The 24816-nt window shown below is 43.7% G+C and overlaps 1 protein-coding gene across 5 annotated transcripts in view; it reads right to left on the minus strand.

The window, feature by feature from the left end:
• Positions 1-24816, minus strand: part of pacsin3 (protein kinase C and casein kinase substrate in neurons 3) — a 72106-nt gene that overhangs the window by 11054 nt on the left and 36236 nt on the right. For all 5 annotated transcript variants that reach the window (XM_061703941.1, XM_061703932.1, XM_061703961.1 and 2 more), the window contains 5 exons: positions 17002-17237; positions 16752-16907; positions 15337-15512; positions 3825-3945; positions 1977-2119 (listed from right to left, as the gene is read on the minus strand). In XM_061703941.1, coding sequence (XP_061559925.1) covers positions 1977-2119; positions 3825-3945; positions 15337-15512; positions 16752-16907; positions 17002-17237 — 832 coding nt within the window. The remainder of the gene's footprint in view (positions 1-1976; positions 2120-3824; positions 3946-15336; positions 15513-16751; positions 16908-17001; positions 17238-24816) is intronic.

A 24816-nucleotide genomic window follows, 5' to 3' on the forward strand; every position in this document is an offset into this window, starting at 1 on the left:
ATGGTGGTGGCAGCATCATGCTGTAGGGGTGTTTTTCAGCTGCAGGGACAGGATGACTGGTTACAATCGTAGGAAAGATGAATGCCCCCAAGTACAGGGATATCCTGGACGAAAACCTTTTCCATGTGCTCAGGACCTCAGACTGGGCCAAAGGTTCACAACAAGACAATGACCCTAAGCAGACAGCTAAAATAACGAAAGAGTGGCTTCAGAACAACTAAGTGACTGTTCTTGAATGGCCCAGCCAGTGCCCTGACTTAAACCCAATTGAGCATCTCTGGAGAGACCTGATAATGGCTGTAACCAACGTTCACCATCCAACCTGACAGAACTGGAGAGGATCTGCAAGGAGGAATGCAGAGGATCCCCAAATCCAGGTGTGAAAAACTTGTTGCATCATTCCCAAAAAGACTCATGGCTATATTACCTCAAAAGGGTGCTTCTACTAAATACTGAGCAAAGGGTCTGAATAGTTACGGCTGTGTGATAGTTCAGTGTTTCTTTTGTAATAGATCTGCAAAAATTTCAACAATTCCGTGTTTCTCTGTCAATATGGGGTGCTCTGTGTACATTAATGAGGGAAAATTTTCAACATAAATGATTTTAGCAATTGGCTGCAATGTAACAAAGACTAAAATATATAATGGGGTCTGAATACTTTCCGCACACCCACTGTCAATGCCGTGTAATTGCCCGGCCATAGCCCACACCAGCAGCTTAAGCAGGGAAGGCCAGATTTTCCTCTCTTCAGCCACTTCATCCAGCTCTTCTGGGGGGATCCTGAGGCGTTCCCAGGTCAGCTGGGAGATGTAGTCCCTCTCCAGCATGTCTTGGGTCGTTCCCAGAGCCTTCTCCCGGTGGGAAGTGCCCAGAACATTTCTAGGTGGTGTCTCGGGGGCATCCTAACCAGATGCCCATGCTACCTCATCTGGCTCCTATGGATATGGCGGAGCAGCAGCTCGACTCTGAGCCCCTCCCAGAAGACCGAACTTCTCCCCCTATCTATACGTGAAAGCCCGGACACCCTGCGGAGGAAACTCAGTTCGGCCACTTTTATTGCCCATCTTGTTTTTTGATCACGACCCACAGCTCATGCCCCGAGCATTTGATGTGGAGGAATCACTCAAAGCAGATCGATCGGTAAGCAAAACATTATTTGAAGAAGAACTGAATGTAATGTGGGCTGCAAATGTTGTTACAGTGTGTTTGTAAACAATGCAGTACTGTTCAGTGTTTTTTGTAAAAGACGTACAGTAAAAGTTTTTGAACTGCTGACAACACACACAGCCTTCCTGCAGAACAGAAGCAGAGAGGGCAGGGGTGCGGGGGTTGAGCGAGCGCAAGAGAGGGAGCGAGGGAGGGGGAGGGAGAGAGAGAGAGAGAGAGAGAGAGAGAGAGAGATGGAGAAATATGTCTAGAGATAGTTTTTGAGATAAGAGCATGGCCATGGAATGAATTAAATTAATTGTGTGTGTCTGCCTCACAGTTCTGAGGACCCGGTTTAAATCCGGCCTCGCCTGTGTGGAGTTTGTGTATTGTCCCTGTGCCTGCTTGGGTTTTTTCCAGGTACTCCGGTTTCCTTCTACATTCCAAAAACATGCATAGTAGGTTAACTGAAGATTCTAAATTGCCCGTAGGTGTGAATGTGAGTGCGAATGGTTGTTTGTTCATATGTGTCCTACGATTGGCTGGCAACCAGTTCAGGGTGTACCCCGCCTCTCGCCCAGTCACCTGGGATAGGCTCCAGCCCGCACGCGATCCTAGTGAGCATAAGCGGTACGGAAAATGGATGAATATATATATATATATATATATATATATATATATATATATATATATATATATATATATATATATATATATATATATATATGAAAAATTAAGTCTCTAAATTTCATTGATGTTCCCGTTAATTTAGTGCTATTCTTCACATTCATTTTGCATTTGTTATGCAGAAGGTGAAGATTGTCTTGTACCTGATAGCATTCTGGGTGATGGGACTAGGTGGGATGTCATTTCCTCCCGAGGAAACGATGTTGGTGAGGGTGACTACTTTGTCGTCAGAATGTCTACCTCGCTCCTTCCTGCTGATGGTCCAACTTGTCTCTGGAGTCCACTCCTGCATGTGCACACATGCAGATTAAATCTTTTTTTTTTATATTTATAATGTATTAAAATAAATCACTTTTGTTAAACCTGGTCTAAAAGTGATTGTCTGACTGTCAGACTGGTCAAATGCGCTTCTACATTAACTAGATATTTTGTGAGTCTGTCTTTAGTTTGCCCCTCCTGGAGCCGTCACCTTATCGTGGTGGAGGGGTTTGTGTGTCCCAATGATCCTAGGAGCTAAATTGTCTGGGGCTTCACGCCCCTGGTAGGGTCACCCCTGGTAAATAGGAAAACAAATAAAGTTACTACACCTCTCATTTTACCAGAAGGCGGTGTATTTCTTTCTAATATGTTTTTACTTAAAATAAGGGGCCCTCAGTTTAGGGCAGCCCGGCATACGTTAGGTTACCACCGGGATGTTACTGAACTAGCTTAAGCAGCGGCATAAGAATATGTCATCATGAGGCACAAGGCATACTCAGTTACTATTCTCATTGGATTATTATATATTTACACCCTGAAAACAAAAACAAAAAAAACAAAAAAATCATACAAATATTTATTGGACAGTAACTACCAATTATTATTATTATTATTTTAAATGAATGACTTTATTACTGTGATAGCACAGGTTAATGGTAAAACTACAGCACCTTCCAATTTAGATACAAATTTGGGTTGCGCCCATAGGAACGTAGTTCTGTCATGAACCAAGGATCCCTTGTACCATTGTTTTTGAGTAATTTCGTTAATCTGTGTCTGATTTATTTTTTAAGATCCGTACAATGTCCTGAGGCATGTCGTCAAAAACTAATGTATCATTCAAACAGTCGTTCATCACGGCTGTTTTACACCAATTTTTCCAAATTGGCCTTTGGGGGACAATTTATCCTGCTTTGCAAATTCCGTCTGGCCACAAGACGTAAAACATGACATGACCATTAAAATACATACAAGCAATTCTGTTAACCTACTGTACATTGTTTGTTTGTTTTTATAAATTACACATGATTTTTGTTGTCTGAGCTATGTGCATCTGTAAATGTTAGGTCTGCTTATTGTCTATGATTTGTCAAGTTCTTCTGCAAACATAAAATAGAAGAGCGGTTTCCAATTATTTCCTTCGGCTTATGACCCAGCATGATAAGGTAAACCATGTTAAAAAAAAAAAGGAACTGTCGAACAGACGAAGTAATTGAATGTGACGTTTTAGGATAGTGATAAATCAATAGTCAAGAGTAGATTTGTTATTTCAGTCTTTCCGATTCAATCCTTGACTGGATGAGCCTGCAATTTTCTTTTGTTTTATCTGCAAAATTAGTTTATTTGGGCTGCAGTTTGTAAATATTTGTGCCTTAACACGACTAGTCCAAAATCAGTAATTAGTTCGGTAGCTTTCTATTGAAAATCTGAGGAAAAACTGTGTGTGCGTGCATGTAAGTGTAAACCAACATTCCACTGACCCACTCACGACTCAGTAACACAACAGGGCTTTCACAGAAAGCCTATTTAAGATTCAGTTTGTCTGAAGCGAACACACAAACTACTACTGACTGGCCAGTACAAATAAAAAGGTCAAAGACGAATGAATAAGTGTTTTGAAAAAAACATGAGCTTGCCTAATTATTTATTTCACAATTTTGTTGACTGGATGTTAATATTGTTGACTTTTTCTTCGCATGTCTATGCAAGTGGCGCATTTTGTGCGTCCTCACCTCATACTGTGGCCAGTTCATGGTCATGCCTGGTCCATGGGTGTTTCTCCACCATCGAAGATCTTCTGTCTCATTAGTTGCTCGGATGGTCTGACCCAGGTCCCTGTACAGCTCTCGGAAACTGTCAGATAGGGTGACAGGTTAATACTCATATTTACACAGTCAACGCCCTTTATAGATGATTTTTAATGATGAACAATTTGCTGGGCCTCGGTACGGAGCCCTGCCTTTTGTTGCCACGAGATGTCCAAGATGGCGCCTACCAGTGTGGCCGCCTCGGTAACGCGCTCTCTAGTATTGTCTTTGTTTTTGTGTTTTTCGTCCGTCTTTGGAGACCTTACACGACTCACTTACACAAGGGGAGACCTGCTAACCATCAAGGAGGCTACTCCGGACTTTCTGTCACCAACTTTCGAAAATCCGCTCAGTTTTTTCCCCGAGTTACTCACCGGAGCGGCGTCCGCGGTTTTCGGCGCATGGATGCGGAAGCGACGCCACAGAGGAAAACGAGCCGGCATTCAGGTGAAACTCCGCAAGAGAGGACACAGATTGGCGTTCCCGTCGATCCACCTCGCGAATGTACGCTCCCTACCCAACAAAATGGACGAGCTTCATCTTCTGTTAAAGACCAGTAAAGACTTCGGACGTTCCGCGGCCATGTGCTTCACGGAGACCTGGCTTTGCGACGCTGTACCCGATGGCGCCGTCACGCTTCCCGGCTTCAACATTCATCGAGCGGACCGCGACAGGGAATCATCGGGAAAAACGAAGGGCGGCGGGATATGCCTCCATATAAACGAAAAATGGTGTACGGACGTCACGGTGCTCAGCACACACTGCAGCCCGCATTTGGAGTCGCTGTTTCTGAACTGTAAACCATTTTACTCGCCACGTGAGTTTGCATCGTTTATACTGGCTGGAGTCTATATCACACCGCAAGCTAACACGAGCGCCGCATTGCTAACGCTCGCCGAACAGGTCAACGAAATTGAAAAAAAACACCCTGACTCACCCCTCATTATTCTCGGGGACTTTAACAAAGCTAAACTCAACCACGAACTCCCTAAATACAAGCAGCACATCGACTGTCCTACCAGGGAAAATAATACTTTAGACCACTGCTACACTACGGTAAAAAACACATACCGTGCTATACCTCGTGCAGCCCTGGGCTCGTCTGATCACTGCTTAATTCACTTAATACCGACGTACAAGCAAGAACTTAAATGTGCGAAGCCTACAGTGAAAACAGTCAAAAAGTGGACCAATGAAGCAAAGATGGAACTTCAAAGCTGTTTAGACTGCACAGACTGGAGTGTCTTTGAAAATTCAGCCGGCAGCCTGGATGAATATACGGACACTGTCACATCCTATATCAATTTCTGTGAAGAGGTTTGTGTACCAACAAAATCATTTCGGACATTCAACAACAACAAGCCGTGGTTCACTGCTAAACTTAAGCAGCTTTGCCAAGCTAAGGAAGATGCATATCAGAGCGGGGACAGGGCCCTGTATAATCGAGCTAGAAACCAGCTTACTAAAGAAATTAACATTGCAAAGAGGATCTATGCAGCAAAGTTGGAAAAACAGTTTAGCGCGAACGACTCGAAATCAGTCTGGCGTGCATTCCAATCGCTGACTAATTACAAGCGACGATCCCCCCAAGCTGAGAACAATAGCACACTAGCCAACGACTTGAATACCTTCTATTGCAGATTTGAAAAGGACAGTTTCACTCCACACACCCACCCGGCCGCACCCGCGACCACAACCACACCTCTGACTTCTGCGTTAACCATCCATGAACAGGATGTGAGACGCATCTTCAAACAACAGAAGATTAACAAAGCAACAGGACCGGACCATGTGTCCCCATCCTGCCTCAAAGTCTGCGCGGACCAGCTCGCTCCAGTCTTCACTCAGATCTTTAACAGATATTTGGAAATGTGCGAAGTTCCATCCTGCTTCAAATGCTCCACCATCATTCCAGTCCCCAAGAAACCTGCAATCTCTGGTCTGAATGACTACAGGCCTGTCGCTTTGACATCTGTGGTCATGAAGTCCTTTGAACGTCTCGTGCTGGACCACCTCAAGAGTGTCACAGGTCCCTTGCTGGACCCCGTGCAGTTTGCCTACCAAGCGAACAGGTCTGCGGATGATGCAGTCAACATGGGACTGCACTTCATCCTAGAACACCTCGACAGTGCAGGGACCTACGCGAGGATCCTGTTCGTGGACTTCAGCTCAGCGTTCAACACCATCATCCCTGAACTCCTTTCAACCAAGCTTCTCCAGCTCAGCGTCTCACCTGCCATCTGCCAGTGGATTTACAGCTTTCTGACGGGCAGGACACAGCAGGTCAGGCTGGGGGAGGCCACCTCATCCACACGCAGCATCAGCACTGGGGCGCCCCAAGGTTGTGTCCTCTCTCCGCTGCTCTTCTCTCTCTACACGAACGACTGCACCTCAGCGAACCCGACTGTCAAGCTCCTGACGTTTGCAGATGACACCACTGTCATCGGCCTCATCAAGGACGGTGACGAGTCTGCATATCGACAGGAAGCGGAGCGGCTGGAGCTGTGGTGCGGGCGACACAACCTGGAGCTGAACACGCTCAAGACGGTAGAGATGATCGTGGACTTCAGGAGGCATCCTTCGCCACAGCTGCCCCTCACGTTGTCCAGCTGCCTTGTGTCAACCGTCGAGACCTTCAAGTTCCTGGGAATTACAATCTCTCAGGACCTGAAGTGGGCGAACAACATCAACTCCGTCCTCAAAAAGGCCCAGCAGAGGATGTACTTCCTGCGGCTTCTGAGAAAGCACGGCCTGCCACCGGAGCTGCTGAGACAGTTCTACACAGCGGTCATCGAATCGGTCCTGTGTTCTTCCATCAGAGTCTGGTTTGGTGCTGCTACAAAAAAGGACAAACTCCGACTGCAACGGACAATCAAAACTGCTGAAAGGATTGTCGGTACCCCCCTACCCACCATTGAGGACTTGCACGCTGCCAGAACTAAGACAAGGGCGTGCAAAATCCTCTCGGACCGTCTGCACCCCAGTCACCGGCTCTTCCAGCTCCTTCCCTCAGGTAGGCGCTACCGATCAACGCAAACTAGAACTAGTAGACATTCCAACAGCTTCTTCCCTCTTGCGATCAACTTCTTAAACACCTAACCTATAATTCCATTATAACAAGCTGGCAATTTTTTGACTTGAGTTCGTTGTCACATTTCTGTGGGGCCAATTATGTATTACTCGTGCACTCACTGTAGTTGTCTCACCATGCTGCACTATTTGCATATACTGGCCACTCATGCCAGAGTAGCATCTGCTCCATTTGCACACTGATTGAGGAGTATCTGTAACATTTGCACAACCGACATTGTCCCAGATGATCGCACTACTCGTCACTTTAAACCGCATACACTCCTTGAAGTCTCAGCGCCCTTTGCACAATGGTCATTGTCATGGTGGACTATTGCAATATTAGTCATTCGAACTGCTCTAAGTGCTAGAGGACTCTGCAACTTTTTGCACAATTGTTTTTTGTCAATGTCTTTATGTCCCCAAAGTGTTCTGTAAATTGACTGTTTGTTGTACTAGAGCGGCTCCAACTACCGGAGACAAATTCCTTGTGTGTTTGGACATACTTGGCAAATAAAGATGATTCTGATTCTGATTCTGATGTACTGGATTATCAGTGCATTTTGGCTGGTCTGACTTAATCCTTTTGCTAATTTCCATTCAACGAAAAGGTACTTTAAGTCGCAACCAAGACACGTTTATGTACTGAGTTTATGGCACTTTTGTTAGCAGTTATTGCAAGAAAGAGTTTAGTGTGGAGTCTCAGAAAGAGAGAATGCTAACATTGGCAACTGCTGCAGCTCGACATCCACAGCACGTAGAGTTTTCTGGCAAAGTTGTAACTGAACCGCTGTTTGTAACTAAACTTAGAACTGAGGAAACAAGGCCACTGTAATGCCAACTTGAAATCCTGTGGCAACAAAGAATATCTCCTGTACATCTGAACCTTAGAAATGACTTATTTTTGGTCACATGGGGGCAACAGGCAGCAAGGTCAATCCTCTTAGTAAACATGCTGCTGCTGCAGCTGCTTACATGCAAAAGGCTGAAGATATTCCGTCCATCCATCAATTTTCTGCACCGCTTGATGAGAACATTAACTGAGTATGCCTTGTGCCTCATGATGACATATTCTTATGCCGCTGCTTAAACTAGTTCAGTAACATGCCGGTGCTAACCTAATGTATGCCGGACTGCCCTAAACTGAGGGCTCCTTATATTAAGTAAAAACATATTAGAAAGAAAAACACTGCCATCTGGTAAAATGAGAGGTGTAGTAACTTTATTTTTTGTCTTTTACGGAAATGTATATGAAATTGCTTTCAATGGGGTAAATTTGAACAGGATCAAACTAAAGACAGCCATCCGTCCATTCATCCATTTTCTTCTGCTTATAGGTCGGGTCACGGGGGCAGTAGCTTTAGCGGAGAAGCCCAGACTTCCCTCTCCCCAGCCACTTCATCCAGTTCTTCGAGGCGTTCCCAGGCCAGCCGGTAGACATAGTCTCTCCAGCGTGTCCTGGGGTCGTCCCCGGGGTCTCGTCCCGGTGAGACTTGCCCGGAACACCTAACCAGGGAGGCGTCCAAACAGATGCCCAAGCCAGCTCATCTGGCTCCTCTCGATGCGGAGGAGCAGCGGCTCGACTCTGAGGCCCTCCCGGAAGACCGAGCTTCTCACCCCATCTCTAAGGGAAAGCCCCAACACCCTGCGGAGGAAACTCATTTCGGCCACTTTTATTCGCCCTCTTGTTCTTTCGGTCACGACCCACAGCTCGTGACCATAGGTGAGGGTAGGAACGTAGATCAACCGGTAAATTCGGGAGCTTTGCCTTTTGGCTCAGCTCCTTCTTCACCACGACAGACCAATACAGAGTCCGCATCACTGACCCCGCATCACTGCAGACGCTGCACTGATCCCACCTGTAGATCCTCCGCTCCATTCTTCCCTCACTTGTGAACAAGGCCCAGAGATACCTGAACTCCTCCACTTGGGGCAGGATCTCCTCCCTGACCAGGAGAGGGCACTCCACCCGTTTCTGACTGAGGATCATGGCCTCAGAGTTGGAGGTGCTGATTTTCATCTCAGCCGCTTCATACACTGCTGCGAACCGTTCCAGCGAGAGTTGGCGATCACGACTTGATGAAGCCATCAGAATCACATCAGCAGCGACGTTTTACTGATGTCATCAAACCGGACCCCCTCAACAAATTCTGTCCATAAAGGTAATAAACATAATTGGTGAAAAAGGGCAGCCTTGGCGGAGCCCAACTCTCACTGGAAAGGAATCCAACTTACTGACGGCAATAATGACCTTACTCTGACACCGTTTGTACAAGGACCGAACAGCCTGTATCAGGGAGTCCGGTACCCCAAATTCCCAGAGCACCCTCCACAGGACTCCCCAAGTGAGACAGTCGGAAGCCTTCTCCAAGTCCACAAAACACATGTAGACTGGTTGGGCGAACTCCCATGCACCCTTGAGGACCCTGCTGATGGTGTAGAGCTGCTCCACTGTTCCACGGCCAGGACGAAAACCACACTGCTCCTCCTGAATATCAGATTCGACTTTTTGACGGACTCTTCTCTTCAGAAGCCCTGAATAGACCTTAACAGGGAGACTCAGGAGTGTGACTATAGTTAGAACATACACTCCGACTGTCTCTCCACTGTACCCAATGTCCATGCGATGTTGCAGAGGCATGTCAACCAGGGGAGCCCCACAAATCCAGACCCTTTAGGAACTCAGGCTGGGCCATCATCCAGACCCTGGAGCCCTTCCACCGAGGAGCTTTATAACCACCTCGGTGACCTCAACCCAAGAGACAGAAGAACCCTCCTCAGAGTCCACAGACTCTGCTTCCTCATGCAAAGGCGTGTCGGTAGAATTGAGGAGGTCTTCCAAGTATTCGGCCCACCGACTCACAACATCCCGAGTTGAGGTCAGCAGCGCACTGTCCCAACTATACACAGTGTTGACAGTGCACTGCTTCCCCCTCCTGAAACGCCGGATGGTGGACCAGAATTTCCTCAAAGCCCTCCAGAAGTCGTTCTCCATGGCCTCCCCGAACTTCTTCCCAGGAAATCAAGACATAAATCTGAAGATAATATTATACAACCAACAATTCAATTTGGTGGCACTTCAAACCTGGTTGAAGACGTTTGAAATCACTTAGTTTAATGACAATTTGTGACAGCAGAAGCCAAAGTGGTCCAACAGGAACTGGGGTCACAGAAAGAGGACAAGGGTATTTCATTAGTTTTCTTCGCTACACAGTGATCTCAACTCACCACAGCCACCAAACCAACTTTGATTTGACCCAAACATGAAAAAGCAAGGCACGGTGGACGACTGGTTAGAGCGTCTGGCTCACAGTTCTGAGGACCGGGATTCAATCCCCGGCCCCGCCTGTGTGGAGTTTGCATGTTCTCCCCGTGCCTGCTTTCTCCGGGCACTCCGGTTTCCTCCCACATCCCAAAAACATGCATGGTAGGTTAATTGAAGTCTCTAAATTGCCTTTAGGTGTGAATGTGAGTGCGAATGGTTGTTTGTTTATGTGTGCCCTGCGATTGGCTGGCAACCAGTTCAGGGTGTACCCCGCCTCCTGCCCAATGATAGCTGGAATGGGCTCCAGCACTCCCGCGATCCTTGTGAGGATAAACGGCTGGATGGATGGATGAAAAAGCAAAGTTATTGTTTTACTACACCTCCTGCAAGAATCTTCTTATAAGGAGCCAATCAAAAGAATGTGTTCAGTGTTAAGACTACACTGGATATTGCCAATCAAGGCTGTCATGGTAACGGTGGGCTGTTTTAACAGAACGTTAGACCAATAGTTAATGGACAACAGCAGGAGTTTTCCATTAACTTCAGTGTACACAATTGGCATATACACATATGGCATGCAATACCTGCATTCCTTTAAGTCATGAATAAAAAAAAATGTATTTTAAATTCAACACAAAAATCTGCATACCAAGATTTAAAAAAAAAAATCAGGTATGACAATAAGACGTCTTATTGTAGCTGTGTTCGGAATTTAAATAAAAACAACAACAACAACATTGAATGCTAAACAGTAAGATTTTCCAGACTTCTAAATAATTTATTTAGTTTATAAAGTCCTTGCAAAATTGTTGAAAAGTCCAGAAGAATACTGGTCAGGGAGTTCAAGAGGCTAAACATAACTTTAAAAAGGAGCTTCAGGAAAGAGAAGGCAATAAAAATAACATCAATCTCTCATGTTGATATTAAATTTAGGACAGCCACCACTACTGTTTAATGAGACTAACTACAACCCCAATTCCAATGAAGTTGGGACGTTGTGTTAAACATAAATAAAAACAGAATACAATGATTTGCAAATCATGTTGAAACTAAATTTAATTGAATACACTACAAAGACAAGATATTTAATGTTCAAACTGATAAACATTATTGTTTTTAGCAAATAATCATTAACTTAGAATTTTATGGCTGCAACACGTTCCAAAAAAGCTGGGACAGGGTCATGTTTACCACATCACCTTTTCTTTTAATAACATTCAATAACGTTTGGGAACTGAGGACACTAATTGTTGAAGCTTTGTAGGTGGAATTCTTTCCCATTTTTGCTTGATGTTCAACAGTATTGTCGTATTTTACGCTTCATAATGCGCCGCACATTTTCAATGGGAGACAGATCTGGACTGCAGGCAGGTCAGTCTAGTACCCGCACTCTTTTACTACGAAGGCAAGCTGTTGTAACACATGCAGAATGTGGTTTGGCATTGTCTTGCTGAAATACGCCGGGGGGTCCATGAAAAAGACGTTGCTTGGATGGCAGCATATGTTTCTCCAAAACCCGTATGTACCTTTCAGCATTAATGGTGCCTTCACAGATGTGTAAGTTACCCATGCCATTGGCACTAACACAGCCCCATACCATCACAGATGCTGGCTTTTGAACTTTGCGTCCTTACCAGTCCGGATGGTTCTTTTCCTCTTTGGCCCGGAGGACATGATGTCCACAATTTCCAAAAACAACTTGAAATGTGGACTCGTCGGCCCACAGAACACTTTTCCACTTTTCATCCATCGTCGACCATCTTAGATGAGCTTGGGCCTATAGAAGCCGGCGGCGTTTCTGGGTGTTGTTGATAAATGGCTTTTGCTTTGCGTAGTAGAGTTTCAAGTTGCACTTACGGATGTAGCGCCGAACTGTATTTACTGACATTGTTTTTCCGAAGTGTTCCTGAGGCCATGCGGTGATATCCTTTACACATTGATGTAGTGCCGCCTGAGGGATCGAAGGTCACGGACCATTCAATGTTGGTTTTCGGCCTTGCCGCTTACATGCAGTGATTTCTCCAGATTCTCTGAACCTTTTGATGATATTATGGACCGTAGATGATGAAATCCCTAAATTCCTTGCAATTGTACGTTGAGGAACATTGTCCTTAAACTGTTCGACTATTTTCACACACACTTGTTCACAAAGAGGTGAACCTTGCCCCATCTTTGCTTGTGACTGACATCAATTCAGGGAAGCTCCTTTTATACCCAATCATGGCACCCCCTGTTCCCAATTAGCCTGTTCACCTGTGGGATGTTCCAAACAGGTGTTTGATGAGAATTCCTTTTTGCCACCTGTCCCAGCTTTTTTGGAACATGTTGCAGCCATAAAATTCTAAGATAATGATGATTTGCTAAAAACAATAAAGTTTATCAGTTTGAACATAAAATATCTTGTCTTTGTAGTGTCTTCAATTAAATATAGGTTGAACATGATTTACAAATCATTGTATTCTGTTTTTATTTATGTTTAACACAACATCCCAACTTCATTGGAATTGGGGTTGTATAAAAGTTCTGGACCCAATTCCAAGAATTATTTCAGCGCAAAAAAAAAGACAAACTGCACAACGAAAGTACGACAAACCCAGTGAAGCTATGTGACAGAAACAAACCTCCAGGTGTTTTCTACAAAACTGAAGATAAGTGGTTCAGAGAATGGATGGATGGATGGGCATGCAAATGACCTAAAGCATAAATTTAAATCAACAAAAAACGGTTTTAGGGGAACATACAGTAAATGTATTCTAATTGCCCGGCCATACCCCACACCAGCAGCTTAAGCAGGGAAGCCCAGATTTTCCTCTCCCCAGCCACTTCGTCCAGCTCTTTTGGGGGGATCCTGAGGCGTTCCCAGGTCAGCTGGGAGACATAGTCCCTCTCCAGCGTGTCCTGGGTCATCCCCAGAGCCTCCTCCCGGTGGGAAGTGCCCCAAAATACTTCTAGGTGGTGTCTATGGGGCATCCTAACCAGATGCCCGTGCTACCTCCTCTGGCTCCTCTGGATGCGGAGGAGCATCGGCTCGACTCTGAGCCCCTCCCGGAAGATCGAGCTTCTCACCCTATATCTAAGGGAAAGCCCGGAGACCCTGCGGAGGAAACTAATTTCTGCCACTTTTATTCCCCATCTTGTTTTTTCGATCACGACCCACAGCTCGTGACCATCGGTTGAGGGTAGGAATGGAGATCGACCGGTAAATCAAGAGCTTCACCTTTCAGCTCCGCTCCTTCTTTACCATAACAAACCGATAGAAAGCTGCAATACTTCAGACACTGCACCAATCTGCCTGTCAATCGCCCATTCTGTTCTTCCCCGACTCGTGAAAAAGACCCCGAACTGTCATGAACGGAACAGAGGATAGGACCCAAAAATGCACGACTCCAAAACAAATGGACATTTTCAAAAAAGAGAGGTTTACTATCCGGGCAGAGGTCGGTACACAGGCAGGCAATCCAAAAAAGGCAACAGTATCCAAAAACATGAGGCAAAAAGGCGAGGTCGATAATCGGAACAGGGGCTTGTCTTACTGTGAGTCTGTGACGTGGAAACAAGGAATGAACGAGGCACAGGTGGTGAAGATGCTCTCAGGAGCAGGTGTGTATGAGACAGGGGTAAGACAACAACTGGAACACACACCCATGACACAAACAAAATTGAAAGCAATTTGTTCAGATAAATAATCCAAAATCAGAACTATGTGACATCAATTACGGAGTACTGCAAGGATCAGTTCTTGGACCCAAACTGTTTATATTGTACATTAATGACCTGGTACATGGATCAAAGCTACTTTGGACCATCTAATTGCTGATGTTGATGTTTCAATAATAATAGATGGGACGGAAATTTAAAAAGTAAGAGAAACCACATTTTTAGGAATCGTGATTGATGAATAATATCTTGCCCGGAAATAACAAATTAAACAAAAGAAAAACATTGCAAAAGCCATCATGGTATTACATAAAGTAAAATTTACATTAAACAAATCTACATTGTTGTTAACATTATACAATGCAATGATTGTTCCATGGCGGCAAGGTGGGCGACTGGTTAGAGCGTCTGCCTCACAGTTCTGAGGACCGGGGTTCAATCCACGGCCCAGCCTGTGTGGAGTTTGCATGTTCTCCCCGTGCTTGCGTGGGTTTTCTCCGGGCACTCCGGTTTTCTCCCACTTCCCAAAAACATGGACACGACGTTCATTGAAGATGCTAAATTTCCCGTAGGTGTGAATGGTTGTTTGTTTCTATGTGCCCTGCGATTGGCTGGCAACCAGTTCAGGGTGTACCCCACCTCCTGCCCCGATGATAGCTGGGATAGGCTCCAGCACGCCCATGACCCTAGTGAGGAGAAGCGACTCAGAAAATGGATGGATGGATGATTGTTCCATACCTGACCTACTGTGTAGAAATCTGGGGATCAACATGCAAAACCTATATCCAACATATATTTATTTTAAGAAAAGAGCTTTAAATAACATTAAAAAATAGTCGCCATAGAGATCCCTCTAACCCATAATTTATAAAATATTGAAATTCCTTGATTTAGTAGAGTTAAAATTATTACAAACAATGTAAAAAGCCAATAAAACTATCTTACCAATATATATTCAAAGTTTTAAAAAAACTGACAATTTGAAACGGACAGAAGTCTTTAAAATACCAAGATTAAGAACCAAAGTGATGGAAATAAGTACTGTAGGTGTTAAGTTATGGAACAAACTATCATAAAAACAAACGAGTCACGCTCAATTAATATATTAAAGAAGCTTAAAAAAATATTAAATGGTTAATTAATACAGTTATCTGCAGAATACATTCAGATGTTGGTAATTTTTTAAATAGAGAAGCTAAAGGGAAATTTGACAGTGAAATGTAAATATTTTTTTCTGTACAAAATGCAGAAAAAAGGTTTTATTCTTCCATCTGCTCCTTTTATTTCGAACTGTGTGTTTTCATGGAAACATGTTTGTTTTTTTCTTATGTAATCTAATGAAATAATAAAAAAATAAAAAATAAAAAATAAATAAATAAAAAACATGGATGAAGAATTATATCATTTTTTTTATACCCTATTTCCTTTCATGTGTCTGTGCCCTACCCTTCTTTGCTGGACAGGTCGAGGTGCGTGTGGATATCCAGCAGGACCTCTTTAAAGAAGCACAGCCTCTTGTGCTCAGCTTCCTGGGTGAGGTCAAACACCTGTTCCATATCCTCCATGTAGCGAGGGTTACAGCGGTTCAGCTCTTCCAAGGCCTTTTCATAGCGCACTTTAGCCTGCAAAACACATCCAAAGATATATTGATACACATTGAACTTCATTACAGCACATACTGTACTTACCTTACATTAATGCATACTTTTTCAATTCCAGTGAGCGCTGGACATTTTACCACTTTCAAAGGAAATGAGGACTTTAAAACTGAATTTACACTCCTTGAAGTCTCGGCGCCCTTTGCACAATGGTCATTCCACTGGACTATTGCAATATTAGCCATTCGCACTGCTCTAAGGGCTAGAGGACTCTGCATCTTTTGCACAATTGTCAAAAAAAAAAAAAAAAAAAATGTACCGGAATTACCAGATAACTATTAACCCTTTATTGCTCAGTGACTGTTTTTTGTCAATGTCTTTATGTCTCAAAAGTGTTCTCTGTCAATTGACTGTCTGTTGTCGTACTAGAGCGGCTCCAACTACCGGAGACAAATTCCTTGTGTGTTTTTTGGACATACTTGGCAAATAAAGATGATTCTGATACTGATTTACCCAACTGTGCCCAAATCTGAGCCAGTCACTGGACGTCTCAGTCAGAAACTAATGAAGTATAACATTCAACCACAAAAATTACTTTTTTTTCTCTTCAGGAATGCAAGGCATCTTATCTTGTGAGTTATGTTAATTCATAAAAACAGTACATTTACAATAAAGATTTTAGCAGTAAAATATGACTTTGGTTAAAGAGCGTACTGTGTTTAATAGATCAGCACAGAGGTGTTGCAGGAAGAGGTAAGTACATTACCAGTTTAATAATGTCATACCAGGCTCAGATTGTTATTCTGCCCTCTGACTAGTATTAAATATAGACTATTTTAGTCTATTTTATCTCGCTCTTCCTGGAATCAGCATGCTGGGTTCATGTTAAAAAGCTCTTGGCTTCCTCACAAATCTCTGTGAACTGACTTATCTACAATTTGTCAAAGGATTTCCCTTTGTTTGGTTGATCACTTCCCTCTTCATGACCTCGAGCTCTTTGCCATTGGGAGAGTAGAAAACACAGGAAACAAGTCAGGTCAGGTTTCAAAGTCACAAAAACACACAGGCTTTTCTGGACTCCCTGACACACACACATTGGGTGAAGAGCTCCACATGTACATGTGTATTTGTGGATGTGTGTGTGTCCGCGTGCAGCCTTTATCCATTCAAATATCCAGCACTACAGCTGAAGCTATAGTTGAAGGTTAGGGTTGTTGATCCAGAATATCAATGTAAGCGTGTGGGTGCATGTTAGCATCGTACTTTTTCAGCCTCCTGGTTGCAGCGCTCCACACGGGCCGAATATTTGCGGACTTCCTCTTGAGACTTAGATGGGTCAGCCTTAGCATGTGTTTCCCTGTTAACAGCTGACCACTCCTCCTTCCTGGCCTGATGGTAGCTCTTCTTACTTGAATCCAACTAGACACAAAAACAAATGCACATCCATTGCCCTCTAACCTCACATATATTGAAAAAGTCACCCTGAAAGGGTAAAGAAATTAATGTATCAAACCTCTTTTAATTTGCGGACCCAGGGTTTCTGTGCTTTGCGGAAGCCATCGTCAGCCTCCTTTGTCTCCCTGAAACCTCCAATCATCTGCTTGTGGAAGGCTTCTTTCTGCCAATTTCGCAACTTCTCACTGTCTTCTGCTGCTAGCCGGTCACGGAGTTCCTGATGCACCTCACTGAGCCGATCAGCTGCCTGCATGAAAGCGTGCCACGCCTTCTCCAGTGTACCATACTGAGGCCCTGAGTAATAAGTACAAGGAAAGATAATTACTCCTGCTCAATTTGGTAACAGACAAATAATGAGATGTTTGATATTGGTAAAAGTGGAAAAGCCCTGTCGTAGAGAAAATATGTAATTACAGGGTTTACGACAGAGTTCTGTTAATATGGCGCTGACCTAACTGTCTGAACACAGTAGTCTATCACTGACCAATGTCAGGGGAGTAGTAAAGTCTTAATTACAACAAATGTGAATGAAAAACACTTCTAGGGTATAAATATAAAACAATCAATGAAAACTATGTACTGCAACAACAAAGCATGGCCTCTTGTGCCTTGGGCCAATCCCAATTCTACGCCTTAGCCCTTGGTTTTGCGTGTGCACGAGAACGAAGGGTAAACTGTAAGATGAAGGGGTAGGGCTAAGACGAAGGGGTGTATAGCCCTTGAAACCAAGTGTGGTCCGGGAGCTCACTTGAAAGCGAGAGGTATGGGACTCCGTCCGCAGTGACTGACGTTGTAATCACCTGTGTCCCGGCTTGCTCTAGTGTGTGCTGTCATGGAAAGCTCAAACAGTAAATCTATGTTTCTAGAAAGAGTGATGGCGCATACCCTGTTAGGGTGAAAGCCGTACTTTCTCATCAAGCCAATTTGCCCCCAGAACAAATTGCAGTCCCTGTTCGCTACAGAAGCTAGCCAGCCACCGGTTAAGCAAGAATAATCTGGTAAATCTCTCTTCATTGCCACTTGCAGGCAAGGGGCCAGAGATAATTACTCTATGCTGACAGATCTTTCTGGTGAGATTTCAAGTCTTGGCTTTGTTCCTCTTTGTAATTTCTGATTCCCTCATCATTGTATCATGGGAGCCGACGTAACACAACATCCGAGGTAACTAGTGTTGTTAGCCCCACGATGATGTTTAGGCCTACTGCGTCTCAGCTCCCTAAAGCTAGCTTCAATGTCGGGTGCTCTGTCCTCAGAAATGCACATTTAAGTGGCTGGGCTGGGGTTTTAAACTTGATTTTACAAGTGATGGCGTCACCTATGACTAATGTGTAGGAACCAGTAGACTGAATAGGAATGGGACTAGCTAAAGGAGTGAATTTGTTATGCATCTGAACGGGCTCGCCACGGTTAGCGAGACACTTGGGGTCAATGCTAACAGAGATAGTGGGTCGGCTACAACCAATAATATCAGGTGGGCCCGCCACATTTACAGTTACCAAACTATTGTGCTCTAGTTGGCGAGCACGTCCCTCTAATAGAGAAAACCTTTCAAGGAGAAGTTGATACACGAGTTGACACATTATTTGGTCGGAGTTTTGGAGGCCAAAGCTAGTAGCTAGTAGTTATGTTCTTAACCTTATATTGTTATTTCTATTTCATATGACATAAGAAGACAACCTATTTCATATGACATAAGAAGACAACCACTATTCATAGTGCATATTTGTACTAAACCAGCGATGTGAATTCTCAAGACCCCAGGCAGATAACGTTGACATGGCAAGACGCAGAAACTGAAATCTGATGAAACAAAAACATTTAAAACGATTGGAAGCTAGACAGTAAAGACACACACTATGAAATGAAGACAAATGACTGCTGAAAATAAATAAATATATATTAATATATTTTGTATTATGCGGCACGGTGACCGACTGGTTAGCACATCTGCCTCACAGTGCTGAGGACCGGGGTTCAAATCCCGGCCCCGCTTGTGTGAAGTTTGTATGTTCTCCCCGTACCTGCGTGGGTTTTCTCCGGGTAGTCCGGTTTTCTCCCACATACCCAAAACATCCGTGGTAGGTTGATTGAAGACTCTAAATTGCCCTTAGACACTTAACCTGATTTGTTCCCCTTTGGTTTCTGTTTGTTTTTCTAACAGCTGATTCGGCTGCTGTGATCATAACGACTGGAACTTGTGGTGTCACGGCAAATTTCAAACCTTTGGCCATCACCTCCTTCTCTGATTTGGTAAGGTCTCTGTCTGACAAGCTCTACTAAGACAAACAGAACAGTTCAGTTGAAATCTATTCAAAGCCCTGAGAACAATAGATCTTCGGAACTGTGTGAAGTCCCATCCTGCCTCAAAAGGTCTGGTATTATCCCAGTCCCCAAGAAACCCGCAATTAAGGAGTGAATGACTACAGACCTGTCACCCTGACATCTGTGGTCATGAAATCCTTTGAACGCCTCGTGCTGGACCTCATCAAGAGAGTCACAGGACGCGCTGCTGGACCCCCTGCAGTTTGCCTATCAAGCAAACAGGTCTGTGGATGACACCGTCAACATGGGACTGCACTTCTTCCTGGAACACCTCGGCGGTGCAGGGAGCTACGCGAGGATCCTGTTCGTGGACTTCAGCTTTGCATTCAACACCATCATCCCCAAACTCCTTTACTCCAAGCTTCTCCAGCTTAGCGTCTCGCCTGCCATCTGCCAGGACAGCAGGTGAGGCTGGGGTTCACCACCTCATCCACAAGCACCATCAGCCCCCAAAGGATGTGTCCTATCGCCGCTATTTTACTCTTTTTATACAAACGACTGCACCTCAACGCACATGGCTGTCAAACTGCTTAAGTTTGCAGACGACACCACAGTCATTGGCCTTATCAAAGACTGTGACGAGTGCGTTGCGACAGGTCGTGGAGCAGCTGGAACTTTGATACAGCCAATACAACCTGGAGATGAAAGTGCTCAAGACTGTAGAGATGATCGTGGACTTCAGGAAACATCCTTCGCCACAGCTGCCCCTCACGCTGTGTCAACAGTCGAGACCTTCAAGTACCTGGAAATTAAAGTCTCTCAGGATCTGAAGTGGAAGACCAACATCAACTCCATTCTCCAAAAAAAAAAAATATATATATATATATATATATATACACACACACGCGCACACAAGCCCAATTCCAATGAAGTTGGGACGTTGTGTTAAACAAATAAAAACAGAATACAATGATTTGTAAACCATGTTCAACCTATATTTAATTGAATACACTACAAATACAAGATATTTAATGTTCAAACTGATAAATCTTTTTGTTTTTAGGAAACAATCATTGACTTAGAATTTTAAGAACCAAAGTTGAGGAATGCTCATCAAACACCTGTTTGGAATATCCCACAGGTGAACAGGCTAATTGGGAACAGGTGGGTGTCCTGATTGGGTATGAAAGGAGCTTCCCTGAATTGCTCAGTCATTCACAAGCAAAGATGGGGCAAGGTTCACAAAGAGGTGTAGTGCGTGAGAAATAGTCGAACAGTTTAAGGACAATGTTCCTCAACGTACAATTGCAAGGAATTTAGGGATTTCATCATCTACGGTCCATAATATCCTCAAACGGTTCAGAGAATCTGGAGAAATCACTGCATGTAAGCGGCAAGGCTGAAAACCAACATTGAATGCCTGTGACCTTCGATCCCTCAGGCGGCACTGCATCAAAAACCGACATCAATGTGTAAAGGATATCACCACATGGGCTCAGGAACATTTCAGAAAACCAATGTCAGTAAATACAGTTTGGCGCTACATCCGTAAGTGCAACTTGAAACTCTACGATGCAAAGCAAAAGCCATTTATCAACAACACTCAGAAACTCCGCCGGCTTCTCTGGGCCCGAGCTCATCTAAGATGGACTGATGCAAAGTGGAAAAGTGTTCTGTGGTCCGAAGAGTCCACATTTCAAATTGTTTTTGGAAATTGTGGACGTTCTGTCCTCCGGGCCAAATAGGAAAAGAACCATCTGAACTGTTATTGACGCAAAGTTTAAAAGCCAGCATATATGATGGTATGGGGCTGGGTTAGTGGCATGGGTAACTTACACATCTGTGAAGGCACCATTAATGCATAAAGGTACATACAGGTTTTGGAGAAACATATGTTGCCATCCAAGCAACGTCTTTTTCATGGACGCCCCTGCTTATTTCAGCAAGACAATGCAAACCACATTCTGCATGTGTTACTACAGCGTGCCTTCGTAGTAAAAGAGTGCGGGTACTAGACTGGCCTGCCTGCAGTCCAGACCTGTCTCCCATTGAAAATGTGTGGCGCATTACGGAGCGTAAAATACGACAACGGAGACCCCGGACTATTGAACAGCTGAAACTGTACATCAAGCAAGAATGGGAAAGAATTCCACCTACAAAGCTTCAACAATTAGTATCCTCATTCCCCAAACGTTTATTGATTGTTGTTAAAAGAAAAGGTTATGTTACACAGTGGTAAACATGACCCTGTCACAGCTTTTTTGGGACGTGTTGCAGCCATAAATGATTATTTGCTAAAAACAATAATGTTTATCAGTTTGAACATTAAATATCGTATCCTTGCAGTGCCATCCATCCATCCATTTTGTACCGATTATCCGAGGTCGGGTCGCGGGGGCAGTAGCTTTAGCAGGGACGCCCAGACTTCTCTCTCCCCAGCCACTTCGAGAAGAGTCTTTATAGTGTATTCAATTAAATATAGGTTGAACAGGATTTTCAAATCATTGTATTCTGTTTTTATTTATGTTTAACACAACGTCCCAACTTCATTGGAATTGTATATATATATATATATATATATATATATACACACACACACACACACACACACACACACGTATAGTCGTGCTAAAAAATATTGGCACCCCTGGGATGCCATCATTTCTAGCCTTGCATTTATAAAGACATACCTTTGACATACCGTCACATCGACCCAGTGGCCACTCTCTTTTTCTGTTGTACACCTGCTACTTGGCTACTTATTGTCGTCACTGTCAGGTTCCGACCTCCTAATCGTCTCAAACATATACGATTTGACGATACCAAGTTCAGTTGGGTGGTCCTGTACGTCGAAATCCTCCTCCTCCTCATTTTCCAACACGTTGCTCGTCATTGCGTATAGAGTTTAGCACGCTGTGTTTGTCAATTGCAACGTCACTTCTGGTAGAACTTAGAGTAACCACACCCCGGTATCTTGAGCTTCGGGTATGTTCAGGGAGTGCTTTACGCTTAATAAAAACCTAATTTTTAGCTAAACTATAGTTGACAACTTGCTGGAAGTAATGTATTGTATTAATGTATTACATAACAATGCAAATGTGAATTTTAACTGACCCCATTACATCTTTGTCCTCTTACCTTTAAGGCAGTTCTACACAGCAGTCATCAAATTGGAGCTCATCCATCACAGTCTGGTTTGGTGATGTCACAAAGAAGGACAAAATCAGACTGCGACAGACAGTCAAGACCGCCGAAAATAATTACAATGGGGCAAACAATTTTTGTTGTGTTTGGTCTGAGAGCTGCTTTAACTAATTCTTGGGTGCGGAATCCAAAACTGATCTCAGTTTTTCTCTATCACGTCAAGGTTTTGAAATATAGATCCCCGTTTTCTTAAAGAATATAAAAAATACTGTACTTAACGGATATGTGCTTGTTTTATAAAACTTCAAATATTGACATACAATGAAATATGAAAGAAACAGGCATGACTATAATGTTTATTTAACACTATTATGTTTTACAAAGGATATGGCACAAACTCTTAATTCCTACTATCTTAGCTTTCTGTTTGCAGATATTGCAAACAGAAATCTGTTTGCTGCACACCTCTCACCGCACTGTCTCCATTGTGACTGCACAACCAAGTTGCCACGTAGCTGTAGATGAGTCCAATCGTAATCAGCTGGCAAGTCTTACTACAGCTAATCAGTGTTATTTTGATTATCTGGAGGGTAAGCTGTGGAGAAAAAAAACTTGACGTGCTAGAAAAAAAACTGACTGCAATTTTGGAATCAGCATGTCAATTTTACTTTTAATCAGCATAAAAATCTAACTCAACAGAAATTTTTCAAATTGTTCACTCTGCCAGAACTAAGACAAGAGTATACAAAATCCTCATGGATCCGCCACATCCTGGTCTCCATCTATTCCAGCTTCTTCCATCAGGCAGGCACTATCAAACAATGCAAACTAAAACCAGCAAATATTACAACAGCTTCTTCCCTCTTGCCATCAACCTCTTAGTTGACTTACGATTTCATTGCAACATGCTGCCAATTTTGCACATCTCTGTTGGGACACTTCTACATTATTTGTGCACACACTATTTTATCATGCTGCACTTTTTAGATACTGTTGTTGATTACTACTGGCCACTTGTGTTTGAGAACCGTGTACCATTTGCACAATTGTCACTGTACCAGATCACCGCACTATTTGTCACTTTAAATTGCTCTAAATTGCTTGAGAATTCTGCATCATTTATCATTATATCAGCATCACTACACTAGTGATACACTAATTTCTCAATGACTCCCCATACTAGATTTTTTTTAATGTCCTAAATGTATATTTTGTCATCGTGGCTATTTGCTGACATACTAGAGTGGCTCCACCTCCCGGAGACAAATTCCTTGTGTGTCTTGGCCAACGAAGCTCATGCTGATTCTGATTTTGTTAGTTTTCAGAAGACTTGTGAATGTCACAGAGATCATTGAAAAATATATCACACTTTAAATATGAAAATACCTTACGTGGGTGATGTGTCGTCGCCAGTGGAACGTGTGCACATCAGACGCGCGCACTCTCTGACACACTAACTTTGAAGTAGAGCATGTGTTTTTTTATTCTGTATGAAATAAAGCCAATTAAAATAATAAGAATACTGTGCTTATGACGTATGACGTGCTTATGTGTGGAGGTCCTTCAATAAAAAGGGGGGCATTGTATAGCAGGGCCTTGCAACCGTCCTTATGCCACAGACCGGCTGAGTCACTTTAATGTAATTGACAACCGACATAGAAGCAAAGAAAAACAAACGATTCAATAGCTAACTCCCCATTGCACCATTACAATGACTGTTGTTGTAATAGTGGAAGCCCTGCTTTCAAAAGGAAACTCCAAGCTTCCAGCAGCATGCTTAAAGCAGATAAGTTCCTTGCAGGTGAAAAAAAAAAGTCCACTGTTTTTTTTTTGGCAATTATTATGATAGAATAAGTCGACGCTCGGCTGTGGCGTAATGTGGTAGGCACACATTACAGCTTTTGGGATGTCAGTGAGTGTAGGTGATCGTTATGGGCCAGATGTGGCCCGCACTGTCAGCACAAGTGTGCCGACAGCAGTTAACTGATTCAAAACGTAATATGATGTTTCAATTTCACGGGGCGCTGGTCTTACTACAACCTCTGGAGTGAGGAAGAGAAAGTGGTTAAGTCCAACAGGACAATGTGTGCGCAGGCCAGATTTGACAAAGAACGCCCACATATTGGGTTGCTCAACCCAGTGTGCGTACATGGCTGAGGGTGTATTAATAATAATAATAATATTAACGCATTTCACTTATATAGAGCATTTCAAGGGACTCAAAGCTGCTTTTGCACACATGCTCACATTATGTATTCACGCCACAGTCACACCCTAATGGTGGTAAAGCTATCTGTGTAGCCACAGCTGCCCTCGGGACAGTCTGACAGAAGCATGGCTACCATTTTGCGCCTATGGCCCCTCTTAACAAACATCACCACCACTAGACATCCAACCACATTCATTCATAGACAATGAGGACATGCACTTGGGCGGTTGCAGCACATACACTTACCGCCTGTGCTAC

Source organism: Phycodurus eques, chromosome 2 (assembly GCF_024500275.1).
Source record: "Phycodurus eques isolate BA_2022a chromosome 2, UOR_Pequ_1.1, whole genome shotgun sequence".
NCBI classification, from domain to species: domain Eukaryota; kingdom Metazoa; phylum Chordata; class Actinopteri; order Syngnathiformes; family Syngnathidae; genus Phycodurus; species Phycodurus eques.